Below are 15277 nucleotides of genomic sequence, written 5' to 3' on the forward strand. Positions count from 1 at the left end.
TGGGTGTAGAGCTTACTTTAATCAATGAATTGTTAGTTAGTTCATTGATTAACAAATAGTTCTTGGTTTGGTGGATTCATTCTCTTGCCATACTAGTTTTCTTAATATTTTCCATATAAGTTGCAAAATTACGTATCTCACCTTCACAATCTGGCTTGATTGCTTTTTTGTTCGTGTTTTGTTTCATACATAATTTGAGCATAAATTCACTAGAAACAAGTAATATCAAACTAGATTGGTTTTCTTTTTGAATACAGTTAGTAGACCATGGAAGTTTTATCAGAGTATAACCTTACACTAATAAAGACTTGTCAGAGTGGTTTTTTTAATAATACCTTATAGAGAAGTAAATTATATACAAAGTTTATTAAATAGTCAACCACAAAGAAAAAGATGGACCTGACTCTTTTTTTTTTTTAAGATTTTATTTATTTATTTATTTGACAGAGATCACAAGTAGGCAGAGAGGCAGGCAGAGAGAGAGGAAGGGAAGCTGACTCCCCGCTGAGCAGAGAGCCCGATGCGGGGCTCGATCCCAGAGTCCTGGGATCATGACCCGAGCTGAAGGCAGAGGCTTTAACCCATTGAGCCAGCCAGGTGCCCTGAGACCTGACTTTGGAAGAGATTTCAAGGAATATCCTTTAGATCAGGGTTCAGTAAAGTATGGTCTGTGGGCCAAATCCTGCCTGCCACCAGTTTGTTAGCTTGTTTTTAGTTTATTTTTTATTTTATTCAAGTGTACAATTCAGTGTCGTTTTTAGTATAGTCACAAAATTGTGCAGCTCTCACCACTATCTAATTCTAGACATTTTTGTTGTCCCCAAAGGAAACCCTTTATCCATATTAGTAGTTACTACCTATCTCTGGCAGCCACTAGTCTACTTTTTGTCTCTGTGGATTTTCCTATTCTAGACATCTCATAAAAATGGAATTATACAATACCTGGCTTTTTTGTATCTGGCTTCTTTTACTTAGCATGATGTCTTCAGGATTCATCCATGTTATAGCATGAATCAGTCCTTCATTCCTTTCTATAGCCAATAGCATTCTGTTATATGGATATACCACATTTTGTTTATCCATTCATTGTTGGTGGACATTTGGTTATTTCCATCTTTTAGCTATGAATAATGCTGCTGTGAACATTGTGTACAAGCTTTTGTGTGGTCATACATGTTCAGTTCCCTTAGGTATATACCTAAGGGTGGAATTGCTGAGTCATATGTTTTTTGTTTGTTTTTATGTTCAATTTTTTGAGGAACTGCCAAACTATTTTTCAAAGTGGCAGCACCATTTTACTTTCCCAGGAAAAATGTATGACAGTTTTAGTGTCTCCATATCCTCACATGCATGATTTTAAATGGTTTTCTCCCATTTTGTGGATTGTCTTTTCACTTACTTGATAGCACCTTTGACACAGAAGTTTTTATTTTTAATGAAGCCCAAGTTATTTGTTTCCATTTATCACTTGTGCTTTTGGTGTCATGTTTAAGAAACCATTAATCACCTACCACCTCATACCAGTCAGAATAGCTAAAATTAACAAGTCAGGAAATGACAGATGCTGGTGAGGATGCGGAGAAAGGGGAACCCTCCTACACTGTTGGTGGGAATGCAAGCTGGTGCAGCCACTCCGGAAAACAGTATAGAGGATCCTCAAAAAGTTTAAAGTAGAGCTACCCTTCAACCCAGCAATCACACTACTGGGTATTTACCCTAAAGATACAAATATAGTGATCCGAAGGGACAAGTACACCCAAATATTTATAGCAGCAATGTCCACAGTAGCCAAACTATGGAAAGAACCTAAATGTCCATCAACAGATGAATGGATAAAGAAAATGTGGAGATACATACATATATATATACATACATACATACAGTGGAATACCATGCAGCCATCAAAAGAAATTATATCTGGGGCGCCTGGGTGGCTCAGTGGGTTAAGCCGCTGCCTTCAGCTCAGGTCATGATCTCGGGGTCCTGGGATTGAGCCCCGCATTGGGCTCTCTGCTCAGGAGGGAGCCTGCTTCCTCCTCTCTCTCTGCCTGCCTCTCTGCCTACTTGTGATCTCTCTCTGTCAAATAAATAAATAAAATCTTTAAAAAAAAAAAAAAGAAAAAGAAATTATATCTTGCTATTTACAACTATGTGGATGAAACTAGAGGGTATTATGCTGAGCAAAATAAGTCAATCAGAGAAAGACAATTATCCTATGATCTCCCTGATATGAGGAATTTGAGAGGCAGGGCGGGGGCTTGGGAGGTAGGGAATGAAAAAATGGAACAAGATGGGATCAGGAGGGAGACAAACCATAAGAGACTCTTAATCTCAGGAAACAAACTGAGGGTCACTGGGTGGGGAGGGAGGGAGAGGGTGATTGGTTGTGGACATTGGAGAGGGTATGTGCTATGGTGAGTGCTGTGAAATGTGTAAGCCTGATGATTCACAGACCTGTACCCCGGGGGCAAATAATACATTATATGTTAATAAAAATAATTAAAAAAAGAAACCATTAACCATCAATTGTAGCCGCACTATCAAAAAAAGGGCGGGTGACAAAAAAACTTTTGCCTAATCCAAGGTCACAAAGATTTATACCCATGTTTCCTTCTAAGAGTTTTATACTTTTTAGATCTTATATGTAGGTCCTTGATGCACTGTGGGGCTCAGTCCCAGGACCCTGGGATCATGACCTGAGCCAAAGGCAGATGCTTAACCTGCTGAACCACCAGGTGCCCCTTGAGCATCTTTTCATGTTCTTATTGGCCATTGTATATTTCATGTGGAGAAATATCTATTTAGATCCTTTATCCTTTCTTTCTTTCTTTTTTTTTTTTTTAAAGTAAGCTCCATGTTGGGCGCCTGGGTGGCTCAGTGGGTTAAGCCACTGCCTTTCGGCTCAGGTCATGATCCCAGGGTCCTGGGATCGAGCCCCACATCGGACTCTCTGCTCAGCAGGGAGCCTGCTTCCTCATCTCTCTCTCTTCCGGCCTGTCTCTCTCTCTGCCTGCCTCTCTGCCTACTTGTGATCTCTGTCAAGTAAATAAATAAAATATTAAAAAAAAAAAAAAAGTAGGCTCCATGTGCATTGTGGAGCCCAATGCAGAGCCTGAACTCCACCCTGACATCGAGACCTGAGCTGTGACCAAGAATCAGATGCTTAACCAACTGCGCCACTCTGGCACCCCTTCTTTAACCATTTTTTTTTTAAAGATTTTATTTATTTATTTGACAGAGACACTGTGAGAGAGGGAACAGAAGCAGGGGGAGTGGGAGAGAGAGAAGCAGGCTTCCCGCTGAGCAGAGAGCCTGATGTAGGGCTCGATCCCAGGACCCTGAGATCATGACCTGAGCTGAAGGCAGAGGCTTAACCCACCGAGCCACCCATGTGCTCCTCTTTTTAACCATTTTTTAATTGAGTTTTTTGTCTTTTTATTGTTGAGCTGTAAAAATTCTTTATACGTCCTGGATACTAGACCCTTATCATATATATGATTTATATGTTTAAGAAACCATTAATCATCAGTTATAGCCCCAATCTCCCTGCTTCCCAGGACTCTGGGATCATGGCCTGAGTGAAAGGCAGATGCTTAACCCAGTGAGCCACCCAGGCATCCTGGTTTGGGGACTCTTACATGACTACTCATAGACCTTGGAAGAGGCCAAGCCAGAGTTGAACCCTGACATCTCTTTTTACTGTACAATTCTGATTGTCACTAATCAGCCTAGGCTTGCTGCTTGTAAAAAATAAATTAAGACAAAAGGCTTTCTAGACCCTTTTGTTATACCAGGATACACACTGATTTGTAGACTTCCTAGCTCTTTGCTTCTCTTCTTTTTTTCTTATTCCCTTATAAAATGGTTCCTATTTTTTTTTCCTCTAGAAATGAATGACTTTTATTATTTTTCCCCTGTGGATCCCATATTTTAATAGATTGCTGTCTACTAACTTGTACTTGTTTATTTTCAAAGATTATTTATTTATTTTTAAAATTTATTTTTTTATTTTTTTATTTGATAGAGATCACTAGTAGGCAGAGAGGCAGGCAGAGAGAGAGGAGGAAGCAGGCTCTTCGTGGAGCAGAGAGCCCGATTCGGGGCTCAATCCCAGGACTTTATACTTTTTAGATCTTGTATGTAGGTCCTTGATCCACTGTGGGGCTCAGTCCCAGGACCCTGGGATCATGACCTGAGCTGAAGGCAGAGGCTTTAACCCACTGAGCCACCCAGGCGCCCCAAAAATTTTATTTATTGATTGATTTGAGAGAGAGGAGAGAGAATGCACACACAAATGGGGGAAGAGGGAGAGGGACAAGCAGACTCCATGCTGAGTGTGGAGCTTGACATGGGACTCAGTATCATGACCCTGAAATCATGACCTGGGTCAAAATGAAGAGTCAGATGCTTAACTGACTGAGCCACCCAGGCGCCCCTACTAACTTGCATTTGTTAATAATGTTTCCCATTCTAATAGTTTTCCACACCATTACTGCTTATCAGGCTCTTGAGTAGCACAGGTGATACTTCGCATTACAACACAGATTTTATAGGGGTCCCTGGGGGCTCAGTCAGTTGAGTGTCTGACTCTTGATTTCAGCTCAGGTCATGATCTTACAGGCATGACATTGAGCCCCACATCCCACTGCATTGCTCAGCAGGGAGTCCACTGGGACTTTCTTCCAAGAGATTCTCTCTCTCCCTATACACCCCTCCTCCCTCTCTCTGTCTCTCTGTCTCTCTCAGTTAATAAATAAATATTTAAAAAAGACACAGATTTTATATATTTCCAGTCAAACGCCAAAACACACGCACAAAAAACCAAAACCATGACATTAGTCCTAGTCTGGGCTGACCAGTCACCTATAAATGTCCTTTTCCCACTACAACTTTAAAATACATCAACTCGGGATACCTGGGTGACCCAGTCAGTTAGGCATCTCCCTTCAGCTCAGGTCATGAGTCCCAGGATCCTGGGATCCAGTTGGGCTCCTTGCTCAGTGGGGAGCCTTCTTCTCCCTCTGCCTACTGCTCCCCCTGCTTATGCTGTTCCCCCCATTTCTGTCAAATAAATAAATAAAATATTTTTAAAAAGTACATCAACTCACCAAATTTGCAACTAACTTATATGTACAACACTAAGGTAGAGGTAGATATGGTTTAACCTTTGGAGGAATATTCCTTAGCCATTTGAAGTAATGTGTATGTGATTATAATAACATACACAAAGGCTAATGTTGCATGTTTAGAGAAAAGGAGAAAACAAAACCTCATCAGTTCTGTGAGGACAGATGTGTCTGTCTGACTTAGTCATGTCTCTCTGAGCCCACACAATACTTGCAGGCACATAGCATTTAAGTTTTAGGAGAGACAGCTCAGAATTTAAAAAGGCAATCTGACATCATGGTTAACAGCCAAGTTCGGAATTTGTCAGACATGGGTTCATAATCTGGCTATACTATTTACACAGTATGCGGCTGCACTATTTACACAATTTCCTCATCAGAAAAAAATAAAATAATGATGCTTCCATCATAAGACAGTTGTAAAGATTAACTAAAAACATATATATATGGTCGCCTTGTGGCTCAGTCAGTTAAGCATCTGCCTTCAGCTTGGGTCATGATCCCAGGGTCCTGACACTGAGCCCCATATTGGACTCTCTGCTCAGCGGGGAGCCTGCTTTTCCCTCTCCCTCTCTCTCTGCCCCCATGCCCCCCACCACTTGTGCTCTCTCTCTCAAAGAAGTACATAAAAATCTTTAAAAAATAAATAAAAATAAAAGTATATGTGACAGGCACAGTAGTGTCCCTGGTACATGGTGAGATAGTGCCCAGTATATATCAACTGTTACTATTGCTATTATTATTATTACCACTTTTTTTCTCTCTTTATTGAGGTATGATTTACACAAAAATACAGTGCAGAGGTCTCAGGTATTGAGTTAGGTGAGTTTTGACACTTGTATAACTATTGTCTGCAACAAATTGGAAAGTACTTCCATCACCATAGAAAGTTCTCGTGGTGCCCTTTCCAGTCAACCCTCCTGCCTCAGAGCAACCACTTTTTGCCTTTTGTCTCCAAAGATTAGTTTTGCCTGTTCTTTACTTAATGTAAATTGAATTAGATAGTATATTTTTGCATGTGTTTGGCTTCTCTTGCTTAGCATAATGTTTTTTAAGTTTCATCCATGTTGTTACATGTATTTATAGTCCATTCCTTTTCGTTCCTGCATAGTATTCCACTATGTAGATAGACTTATTTTATTGATCCCTTTTCCATGGATGACCCTTTAGCTTAATTCCAGTTTAGAGCTTTTATCTCCCAGATTTTATCTCCCTAAGATTTTATTTATTTATTTATTTTAAAGATTTTATTTATTTGTTAGAGAGAGAGAGTGAGCAAGTGAGCACAGGCAAAGTGGTAGGCCCCTGCCAAGCAAGAGGCCCGATGTGGGACTCAATCCGATGTGGGATACTGACCTGAGCTGAAGGCAGCCGCTTAACCAACTGAGCCACCCAGGTGTCCCTCTAAGATTTTATTTTTAAGTACTTCCTATACCCAGTGTGGGTCTCCACCTTATAACCAAAGATCAAGAATCATACACTTCGGGACGCCTGGGTGGCTCAGTTGGTTAAGCAGCTGCCTTTGGCTCAGGTCATGATCCCAGCGTCCTGGGATCGAGTTCCACATCGGGCTCTTTGCTCGGCAGGGAGCCTGCTTCTCCCTCTGCCTCTGTCTGCCAGTGCTCACTCTCTCTCTCTGACAAATAAATAAATGAATGAATCAATCAATCAATCAATCATACACTTCTACCAACTGAGCCAGCTGGGTGCTCCTCGAGCTTTTAAAAAATAAAGCATCGGGGCGCCTGGGTGGCTCAGTGGATTAAGCAGCTGCCTTCGGCTCAGGTCATGATCTCAGGGTCCTGGGATCGAGTCCCGTATCGGGCTCTCTGCTCAGTGGGGAGCCTGCTTCCTCCTCTCTCTCGGCCTGCCTCTCTGCCTACTTGTGACCTCTCTCTGTCAAATAAATAAATAAAATCTTTAAAATAGATAAATAAATAAATAAAGCATCTGTGGATATTCTTATGTCAGTTCTTTTTTTTTTTTAAAGATTTTTTTTTATTTATTTGACAGACAGAGATCACAAGTAGGCAGAGAGTCAGGTGGGGAGTGGGGGAAGCAGGCTCCCTGCTGAGCAGAGAGTCCAATGTGGGGCTCGATCCTAGGACCCTGAGACCATGACCTGAACCGAAGGCAGAGGCTTTAACCCACTGAGCCATCCAGGTGCCCTTATGTCAGTCTTGTGTGGACAAATGTCTTAATTTCTTTTAAGTAATTACCTAGGAATGGAATTTCTGGGTCATGGGGTAGATGTAAGCTTAACTTTACATGAAACTGCCAAACAGTCTTTAAGTGATCGTAGCAGTGAGATTTCTTTTTAAATGGGCAGTAATAATCATGACATCTGAGGTATCCAGCATAGCCTGAGAAATAACTTTGGAGTTCTATTGACCTGGGTTCCCAGCTGGACTTTGATGTTTATCATTTGTGCAACCCCAGGTAAATTATTTTGTATCGCTGAGACTTAGTCTTACCTGTGGAAAGGGAGTTATAATGAGATCGTGTGTAGTAATAGCTAGTGTTCTACATACTAGAGGCATATGAAGGTGGGGGCTATAGTGCAGGATATAAGCCCGTGGGTTACGTAGTCTGTAAAGAATGTAAAAGCAGTAATAAAACCCACTGTAATTCCGTTTGCTTTTTATCATCATTGTGCACCTACAATTCTGAGAAGTGTTAGGATAAAATACTTCTCCTGCCTCCTCCTCCTCCCATATATCACACCACTCAGCAAATTATAGGGACTTAACAAAAATTGTAGTTATAATCAATATTTTAAAAAATTAAACAGGAACTAAGAGGTTGTAACTTGGAGTGTAAATGAGATTTAATCTTTTCTTGCAGGTTCTCTCTCTGTGCACTTTCGGTTTCCTCTAGGTCCCTGATGTGCAAAGCTCACCCCAAACAGCAGTATTTCCAAGGGTCCGGGGAGGCACACAGAGGTCTGTTCCTCTCTAGGGAGCCTTCTCTGTTCAGTCCCTCTTCTCACTTTCTTAAAAGTTTGAGGCTTTATCCCTTTATTTTTTACTCACATTTTAATTCTGATATGTCATAGGCATATTTTCTTCCGTTGTATTCTACGATGTAATTACAGATGTGACCCTATATCTAAGCCAGCTTTAGTTATCAGGGCCAAAATAACTCCTCTTAAACACTCTATTCCTTATAAAGTAGCTTCCCAAACAGGTGTTGTAACTTATAAAGTCCTTTATTAATACTTTTTCTCAATAGTTACTTTGTATTTTTGTAGAATCTGGTTTGAGCTTTCTGTCTATACTCTCTTCAACTTACCCACCTCTAAGCTAGGTTATACCATGTGAAAATTAATCCTAAGTATCATGTTTATCAACTTGGCCTCTGTCTTCTGTACTTGAGAGGCATTACCGATTTGAGGACAAATAAACAGTAATTCTAGAGACATTCATCCATTTCTCAGACAGTAGTTAAGAGCTCAGGCTCTCAAGTGAAAAATCCTGCTTCCTATCCTGTTAGTGGTGCCAGGTCCAGTGTGTGTTGGGGGGTTCTTTTTACACACCATCAAGCAACTCTCCAGCACCAAATGGGTGCCCTACAATATAACTCAATTCTGACACTGTCAGTCTGGGGATAGATAGCATCACATTGCACGGGTGAAGGGCTTAGTCCTCTAAGATGGCCCCGCCCCTTGCACCATGACCTTCAGATGCCAATCACAAGTCCAGGTTGTCACCTGTGCTTCTGACTCACCATCTATAGATTGGAGGTTCCAGCAACTTCCTCCTTGGATTTGATTAATTTGCTAGAGTCGCTCACAGAACTCAGAAAATTTTACTTACCAGATTACCCTTTATTCTGAAAGGATATAATTCAGGAACAGCCAGATAGAAGAGATGCCTAGGACAAGGTATGTAGGAAGGAGTGCAAAGCTTCCACACCCTCTTGGAATGTGCCACTCTCCACCAAATCTCCACATGTTTACTAATGCATAAGCTCTCTGAACCCAGTTCTTTTGGGTTTCTGTGAAGGCTTCATGTACATAGGCATAACTGACTAAAATATTGGCCATTGGTGACATAGTCAACCTCCAGTTCCTCTCTGACCTCTGGGGAGTAGGATTGAAAGTTTTGGGTTTTTTTTTTAAGATTTTATTTATTCATTTGAGAGAGACAGAGATAGTGACAGAGCATGAGCAGGGAGCCTGACAAGGGGCTCAGTCCCAGGACCCTGGGATCATGACCTGAGCCAAAGGCAGATACCCAACCACCTGAGCCACCCAGGCACCCCTGGGACTGAAGGTTCTAACCCTCCAATCATATGGTTGGTTCCTCTGGAAACCAGCCCCCATCCTTAGGTGCTTTCCCAAAATCACTTAATACGTAAACTCAGGTGTTAAAGTTAAAAGGGATTTGTTATGAACATCAAGACATGTTTTTCTTTGTTATCACTGGAAATCCCAAGGGCTTCTAGGGGCTCAGAAATGGCAAAGAAGACCAAATATGTATTATGTATTTCTTTTTTTTTTTAAGATTTTATTCATTTATTTGACAGATAGATTGCAAGTAGGCAGAAAGGCAGGCAGAGAGAGAGGAGGAAGCAGGCTTCCTGCTGAGCAGAGAGCCAGATGTGGGGCTCGATCCCAGGACCCTGGGATCATGACCTGAGCCGAAGGCAGAGGCTTTAACCCACTGAGCCACCCAGGCGCCCCCAAATATGTGTTTCTTTTATAAATTACAATATCACAGCAGGTTACCTAACCTCTCTGAGTATTGCTTTTCTTATCTGTGAAATGAGTAGTGATACCTGTTTCTTAAATAGGTTAATGGATATAGAGTGCTGTATTAGTGTCCTGTCATATAAAGTTACCACAAACTTAGTGGCTCAAAGCAACACAAATTTCTTATCTCATTTCTGTAGATCAGAAGTCTGACCCAGGTTTTACTAGCTAAAAGCAAGATCTGGACAGGGCTATGTTCCTCCTGGAGGCTGCAGGGTAGAATCTGTTCCTTTCCAATTCCCAACTCCTAGAGGCTGCTGCATTTCTTGACCCATAAGCCCCTTCTTCCATCTTCAAAGCCAGAATAACAAGGTAGATCCCTTTCACAACTACATCTCTCAAGTTCTCTGTAGCCAGGAGAGATTCTCTGATTTTAAGGACTCATGTGATCATATTGTGACCACTTGGATAACCTAGAATACTCTCCCATTTCAAAGACCTTAACTTTAATCTCATCTGCAAAGTCCCCTTTGCCACCAGACATTACATATTCTTAAGTTCCAGAGGATCAGGACACAGACATCAGGGGCCATTTTTCTGCCTACCACAAGTAGTTAGCTAGCACTGTGCTTGCTCTTTGTAAGCCCTCACTAAGTGGTGATTACTGAAGGCCTGTGATGTGAAGCGACCCTAGGCACAGGAATTTACATCCTGGTGGGAAAATGAAACTGCTGAGGCCAGAAGTTATTCTGACCCAAAAAGAGTGACCAGAGCCACGTGTGAGAGTTTGAGCTGAGTGCCATGGGAATGTGAGAGAGGTTCAGGTCAGCAAGTGGTCTGACAAGTCTGAACAGAGTGAATGCACGTAAATGCAGAACCCGGAAAGAAATGTGGTTCAACCAAGATGAGAATCTTTATAGGGCAAAGTGTAAGAGGGAAGGAGAAGGCAGAAGAAAAGCTTTTCTAACCAGATAGTTGCGGGCACACCTGGGTAGCTCAGTCAGTTAAGTCTCTGCCTTTGACTCAGGTCATGATCTCAGGGTCCTGGGATAGAGCCCCATATTGGTCTCCCTGCTCAGCAGGGAGTCTGGTCCTCTCTCAGCCTCTGCTCCTCCCCCTACTTGTGGGTGCACACTCTCTCTCTCCTTTAAATAAATAAAATCTTTAAAAATATCATAAGCCTAACCAGATACTTGGGAATTAGATTTGTTCATATTTCTCAATCCTTCCTGCTTGTCCCACTGGACTCATTTGTTCATTCAGGCAACAGATAATGTTCCAGGCTCTGTATCTGGCCTTGGGGATACGATGAATACAAGACACAAAGCCTGCTTTCTCAGGCTCAGTCTAGTGGACATTCATGTCAACAGAGAGGGTGCCTGGATGGTTCAGTTGTTTGGGCGACTGCCTTCAGCTCCGGTCATGATCATGGAGTGTCAACATCAAGTCCTGCATCGGGCTCCTTGCTCAGTGGGGAGCCTCCTTCTCCCTCTGACCCTCCCCACTCTCATGCTCCCTTTCAAAGAAATAAAATCTTTTTTTTAAAGATTTTAAAGATTTTATTTGACAGACATCACAAGTAGGCAGAGAGGCAGACAGAGAGAGGGGGAAGCAAGCTCCCTGCTGAGCAGGGAGCCCGATGTGGGGCTCCATCCCAGGACCCTGGGATCATGACTTGAGCCAAAGGCAGAGGCTTTAACCCACTGAGCCACCCAGGTGCCCAAGAAATGAAATCTTTAAAAAACAAAATCATGTCAACACAGAGCCATAGTCCAGTGTGACAGGAGGAGCCCACAAGGAAGGGTGTATCTCCTTCCCAAATTTACAGGACAGGAAAGGCATCTTGAAGGAAGTATCCATAAACTGGGAGCTGAGCTGGAACTACCAATTGGCATGCGTTGGGCTACAAGTAACAACCCAAGTCAGAAGACCTTAATAATGAACTGAGTGTCTCATTTAACTGAAAGTCCAGAAGTAGAGTAGGCGTCAGTATTGGTTACTCTGGTCAGTCACCCTTGCTCTATTTTTGTGTGATTCCCTTTGACTGGGTTGTCTTCTGTGTGTTGACGTCACTCTCAGGCTGGTTTCCCTTGTGTGGCAATTCCAAGTGTCCAGCTATACACCCAGCATCCGAGGAAGAAAGGCATCTCTCATAGATTCTTCTGAGAATGAGGAAATGCCTTTTTCAGAATCCTCCCAGCAGCTGTGTCCCTGGCATCTGATTGGGGTCACAGGCTTACTTCTGAGCCAATCCCTGTGCCCAGGTGAATGCCATGTCCAATTTGGCTAAGGCCTAAGTTGCTAAACCTATCAGTATGGCAAGGACAGTGGGTTTATACTCGCTGAAACACATGGTCTTATTTGGAATAGGGAATTAAGTAAATGAAAATCTAGGTACTGTTAGGAATGAAGGAGGGTGGGAAAACAGACAATAGTATATAGGAGTGCCTGGTGACTTGTTCCTTCCTTCTCCCATGTAAGACTCACTTCTGCCACTTGATACCTTCTGTTTTTCATGGGTTTTCTTTCCTCATTGCTCTGGCTTTACCATGAATTCTCTCTGTGGATGCTTTCGCCTTCAGTGTCTGCTACTAACTGCCTCTCTCTCTCCATGTTTCAGTTCAGACCCCCAAAGCTCAAGACTCTGTCCCAAATAACCTTACTATACCAGGCTCCACCTACTTGAAGTAAGCTCCAGGAGATCAGGGACTTTGTTTTGTATACTGCTGTATCCCCAGTGCCAAACAGTACCTGATATGCAGTGGGTGCCTGACAAATTAAATTATATGCCGAATGGACAAAAGATCAACCTTCTAGTTAATTGACTGCCTTTGGGTCAGGTATTCCTCTGGGCAAATTTTCTGTGGCTGACGGGGATGTCCCTGGAAGGGGACATGCCCATTTTAGTGGTAGGAGCAGAAGTTTGTTTGATCTCACTTCCATGGCTTACTTTGGTCTGAACTTTAGTTTACTTTTCTGCAAAATAGGATCAATGAAACGTGGCCTTATTTAAAAGGCTCAGGTGGGGGCTCCTGGGTGGCTCCAGCAGCTAAACATCTGCTTTTGGCTCAGGTTTCGATCCTCACAGTCCTGGGATCGAGCCCTGCATCAGGCTCCCTGCTCAACAAGGAGCCTGCTTCTCTCTCTCCCTTTGCTGCCCCCCCTGCTTGTGCTCTCTCTTTCTCTCTCTCTCAAATAAATAAAGTCTTTAAAAGAAAAAAAAAAAAAAAAACAGGCTGAGGTGTTCAGTATTAAGTGAGATCATGATTATGAAAATACTTTATATATTGTAAGATACTAGGCAGTTTAATTCAATTCTGGTCATTCACATGCACCAGCAAAACACTAATGATGGAAAGGCCAGTTTACCTATTTAGTTCTACTTCTTGGTGTTTTGTTTCCCAAGAGAATCTCTTAACTGGCTCTCTTCTTGTCCCTTTCCATTTGCTCCCCCAGGGTCACTCAGGATGTGTCAACTGTCTGGAGTGGAACGAGAAAGGAGAGTGCGTATGAGCCGGAGCATCTGAGAAGCTGCTGGGGACGGGAGTGGGGAGGCTGGGAGAAGGGACTTTCCTCCTCCTTAGTAGATCTCAGGAAAAGAGACTTTTCTGTGTACTTAAGTTTAGTCCATCACTATCAACACACAGTTGAACAATGAATTGGATGACCACCCAAACCCTGGTTTGTTTGTTCTTTTATATAATCTAATGCCTTTAACGAATAATGATAAATCCTTAGGACAAAATAGAAGAGACTCAACTAATGCTTACAAGATAACCTTGTATTCCGAGATATCTCTGTCACACTCTCTGTGGCTTCATTCCCCATGAACAGGGGAGGTGGGGTGATAACCTTGTATTACAAGGTTGAATACAAGATAACCTTGTATTCCGAGATATCTCCGGCACACTCTCCTTGGCTTCATTCCCTATGAACAGGGGAGGTGGGGTAGGGGAGTAGGGCTTAGGAACTTGAAGAGACGTCAGAAACCTTCATTCTGCTTGCAGTTTGCTGGCCTCTGGTTCCGATGACCAGCACACGATTGTGTGGGACCCGCTGCACCACAAGAAGCTGCTCTCCATGCACACGGGACACACAGCAAATATCTTCTCTGTCAAGGTGAGCAGGATAAGGCATAGAGCAAGTAAGAGGCATGACTGGGTTGTGTACCTGGTTGTATTTGCCCATTTGGGTTCCACATACCCCTGGGGTCACAGACACCTTTGTGATCTGAGCTATCTGACTGTGATTCCTGAAACCCCATCTCCTTTCCATGTTCTCCTTCCTCACTTAGAGCCACAAGGCCAGCTCCAGGTGAATTTATATTTATTTGAGTGGTGATGGTGGGGTATGGTTCCAAGCATGAACTTAGATAGCAGGAAGACCTATGTTTGACCCTCTTAATCTGCCTTTTAGAAGCTGTGTGACCTAGGCAAGTCACCTGACCTCTCTGAGCCCTGTTACTCATCTGTAAATACAAAGTAGCTTAGAAAAATCCCCTGGATTCATGAGTAAATGAATAAATAGGCCTTTAATTTTAAAAGGGAAGCAGCACTCCATAGGCTTAGTATTATAGTTCAATGAGATGATTGTAAAAAGGCAGCTGGCATATGTACTTCTAGCGATTCTACATTTGAGCTACAGATTTGTTGGTGAAAGTGAGCTAAGGAGAGGTGGGAACGGGATTTAAAAATGTCTTCATACCTCTGAAGCCCTGTAGGTGGAAATGACAAGAAGTTTCTGCCTTTTGATCTCAGAAAACAGATGTGGGATTAATGGTCCACAGAAGCAAATGTGGGCCTAATGGAGAGACAGGTCTAGCGCTTAGAGCAATTTGGAAAAGGTAGAATGGGCCCTTTGAGAAGGTTGTAAATGTCCAAGCACTGAGGTACTCTCCACAACGAGAACTTATCTGACAGGTTTAAGGTTGGAGGAAATGACCTTTAAGGACCTGTCCAGCCCTGAATTTCTGTAATGAATGTATGTGAGAGAGGCTGTTCTTTGGAAAGCCTCACTAATCTGAGAAATATTTTCCTAATTAGTATCAAGAAGAATTACAAGATACATGAAGAAGAAGGTAGATTTGAGAGCTGAGAACCTACTTATTTCCCTAAACCCTGCCCTCTTCCCAAGCTCTCATTTTCACCTCCTGTTCCAGAGACCAGTCCTAGATAATTTTCTGCAGTTTTTAGAGACAGAACAATGCTGATTCACCTCTTGCATGGCAAACAGACTGTTTTCTGCCCCCTGAAAATTGTTATTAGGTTTAATTTGAATCTGTGGGGTGGGATCTGGGAATGGGATCTATGCCATCAGCTTTGGCATCGTAGAGTACAAAACATTGAGTTCAAGAACAAGAATTTGACAGTGGTCTTGATACTAATAGTGAGATTTGGGGCAGGGCCCAAAATTAAATTCACAGACCCTCAGCCTCCTGTGAAAGTGTAGAAAAGGATTC

General features: G+C 42.5%; 1 protein-coding gene across 4 annotated transcripts in view; it reads left to right on the forward strand.

The window, feature by feature from the left end:
• The window catches only part of WDTC1 (WD and tetratricopeptide repeats 1), a 72135-nt gene that overhangs the window by 38144 nt on the left and 18714 nt on the right, over positions 1–15277 (forward strand). For 3 of the 4 annotated variants that reach the window (XM_059135347.1, XM_059135346.1, XM_059135345.1), the window contains exons 4-5: positions 13276–13322; positions 13827–13938. In XM_059135347.1, coding sequence (XP_058991330.1) covers positions 13276–13322; positions 13827–13938 — 159 coding nt within the window. Of the gene's footprint in view, positions 1–7970; positions 8069–13275; positions 13323–13826; positions 13939–15277 lie in introns of all 4 variants that reach the window. The other variant, XM_059135348.1, reaches the window with a different exon arrangement.

The sequence above is a fragment of the Mustela lutreola genome, chromosome 10 (genome assembly GCF_030435805.1).
Source record: "Mustela lutreola isolate mMusLut2 chromosome 10, mMusLut2.pri, whole genome shotgun sequence".
In the NCBI taxonomy this organism is placed as follows: Eukaryota; Metazoa; Chordata; class Mammalia; order Carnivora; family Mustelidae; genus Mustela; species Mustela lutreola.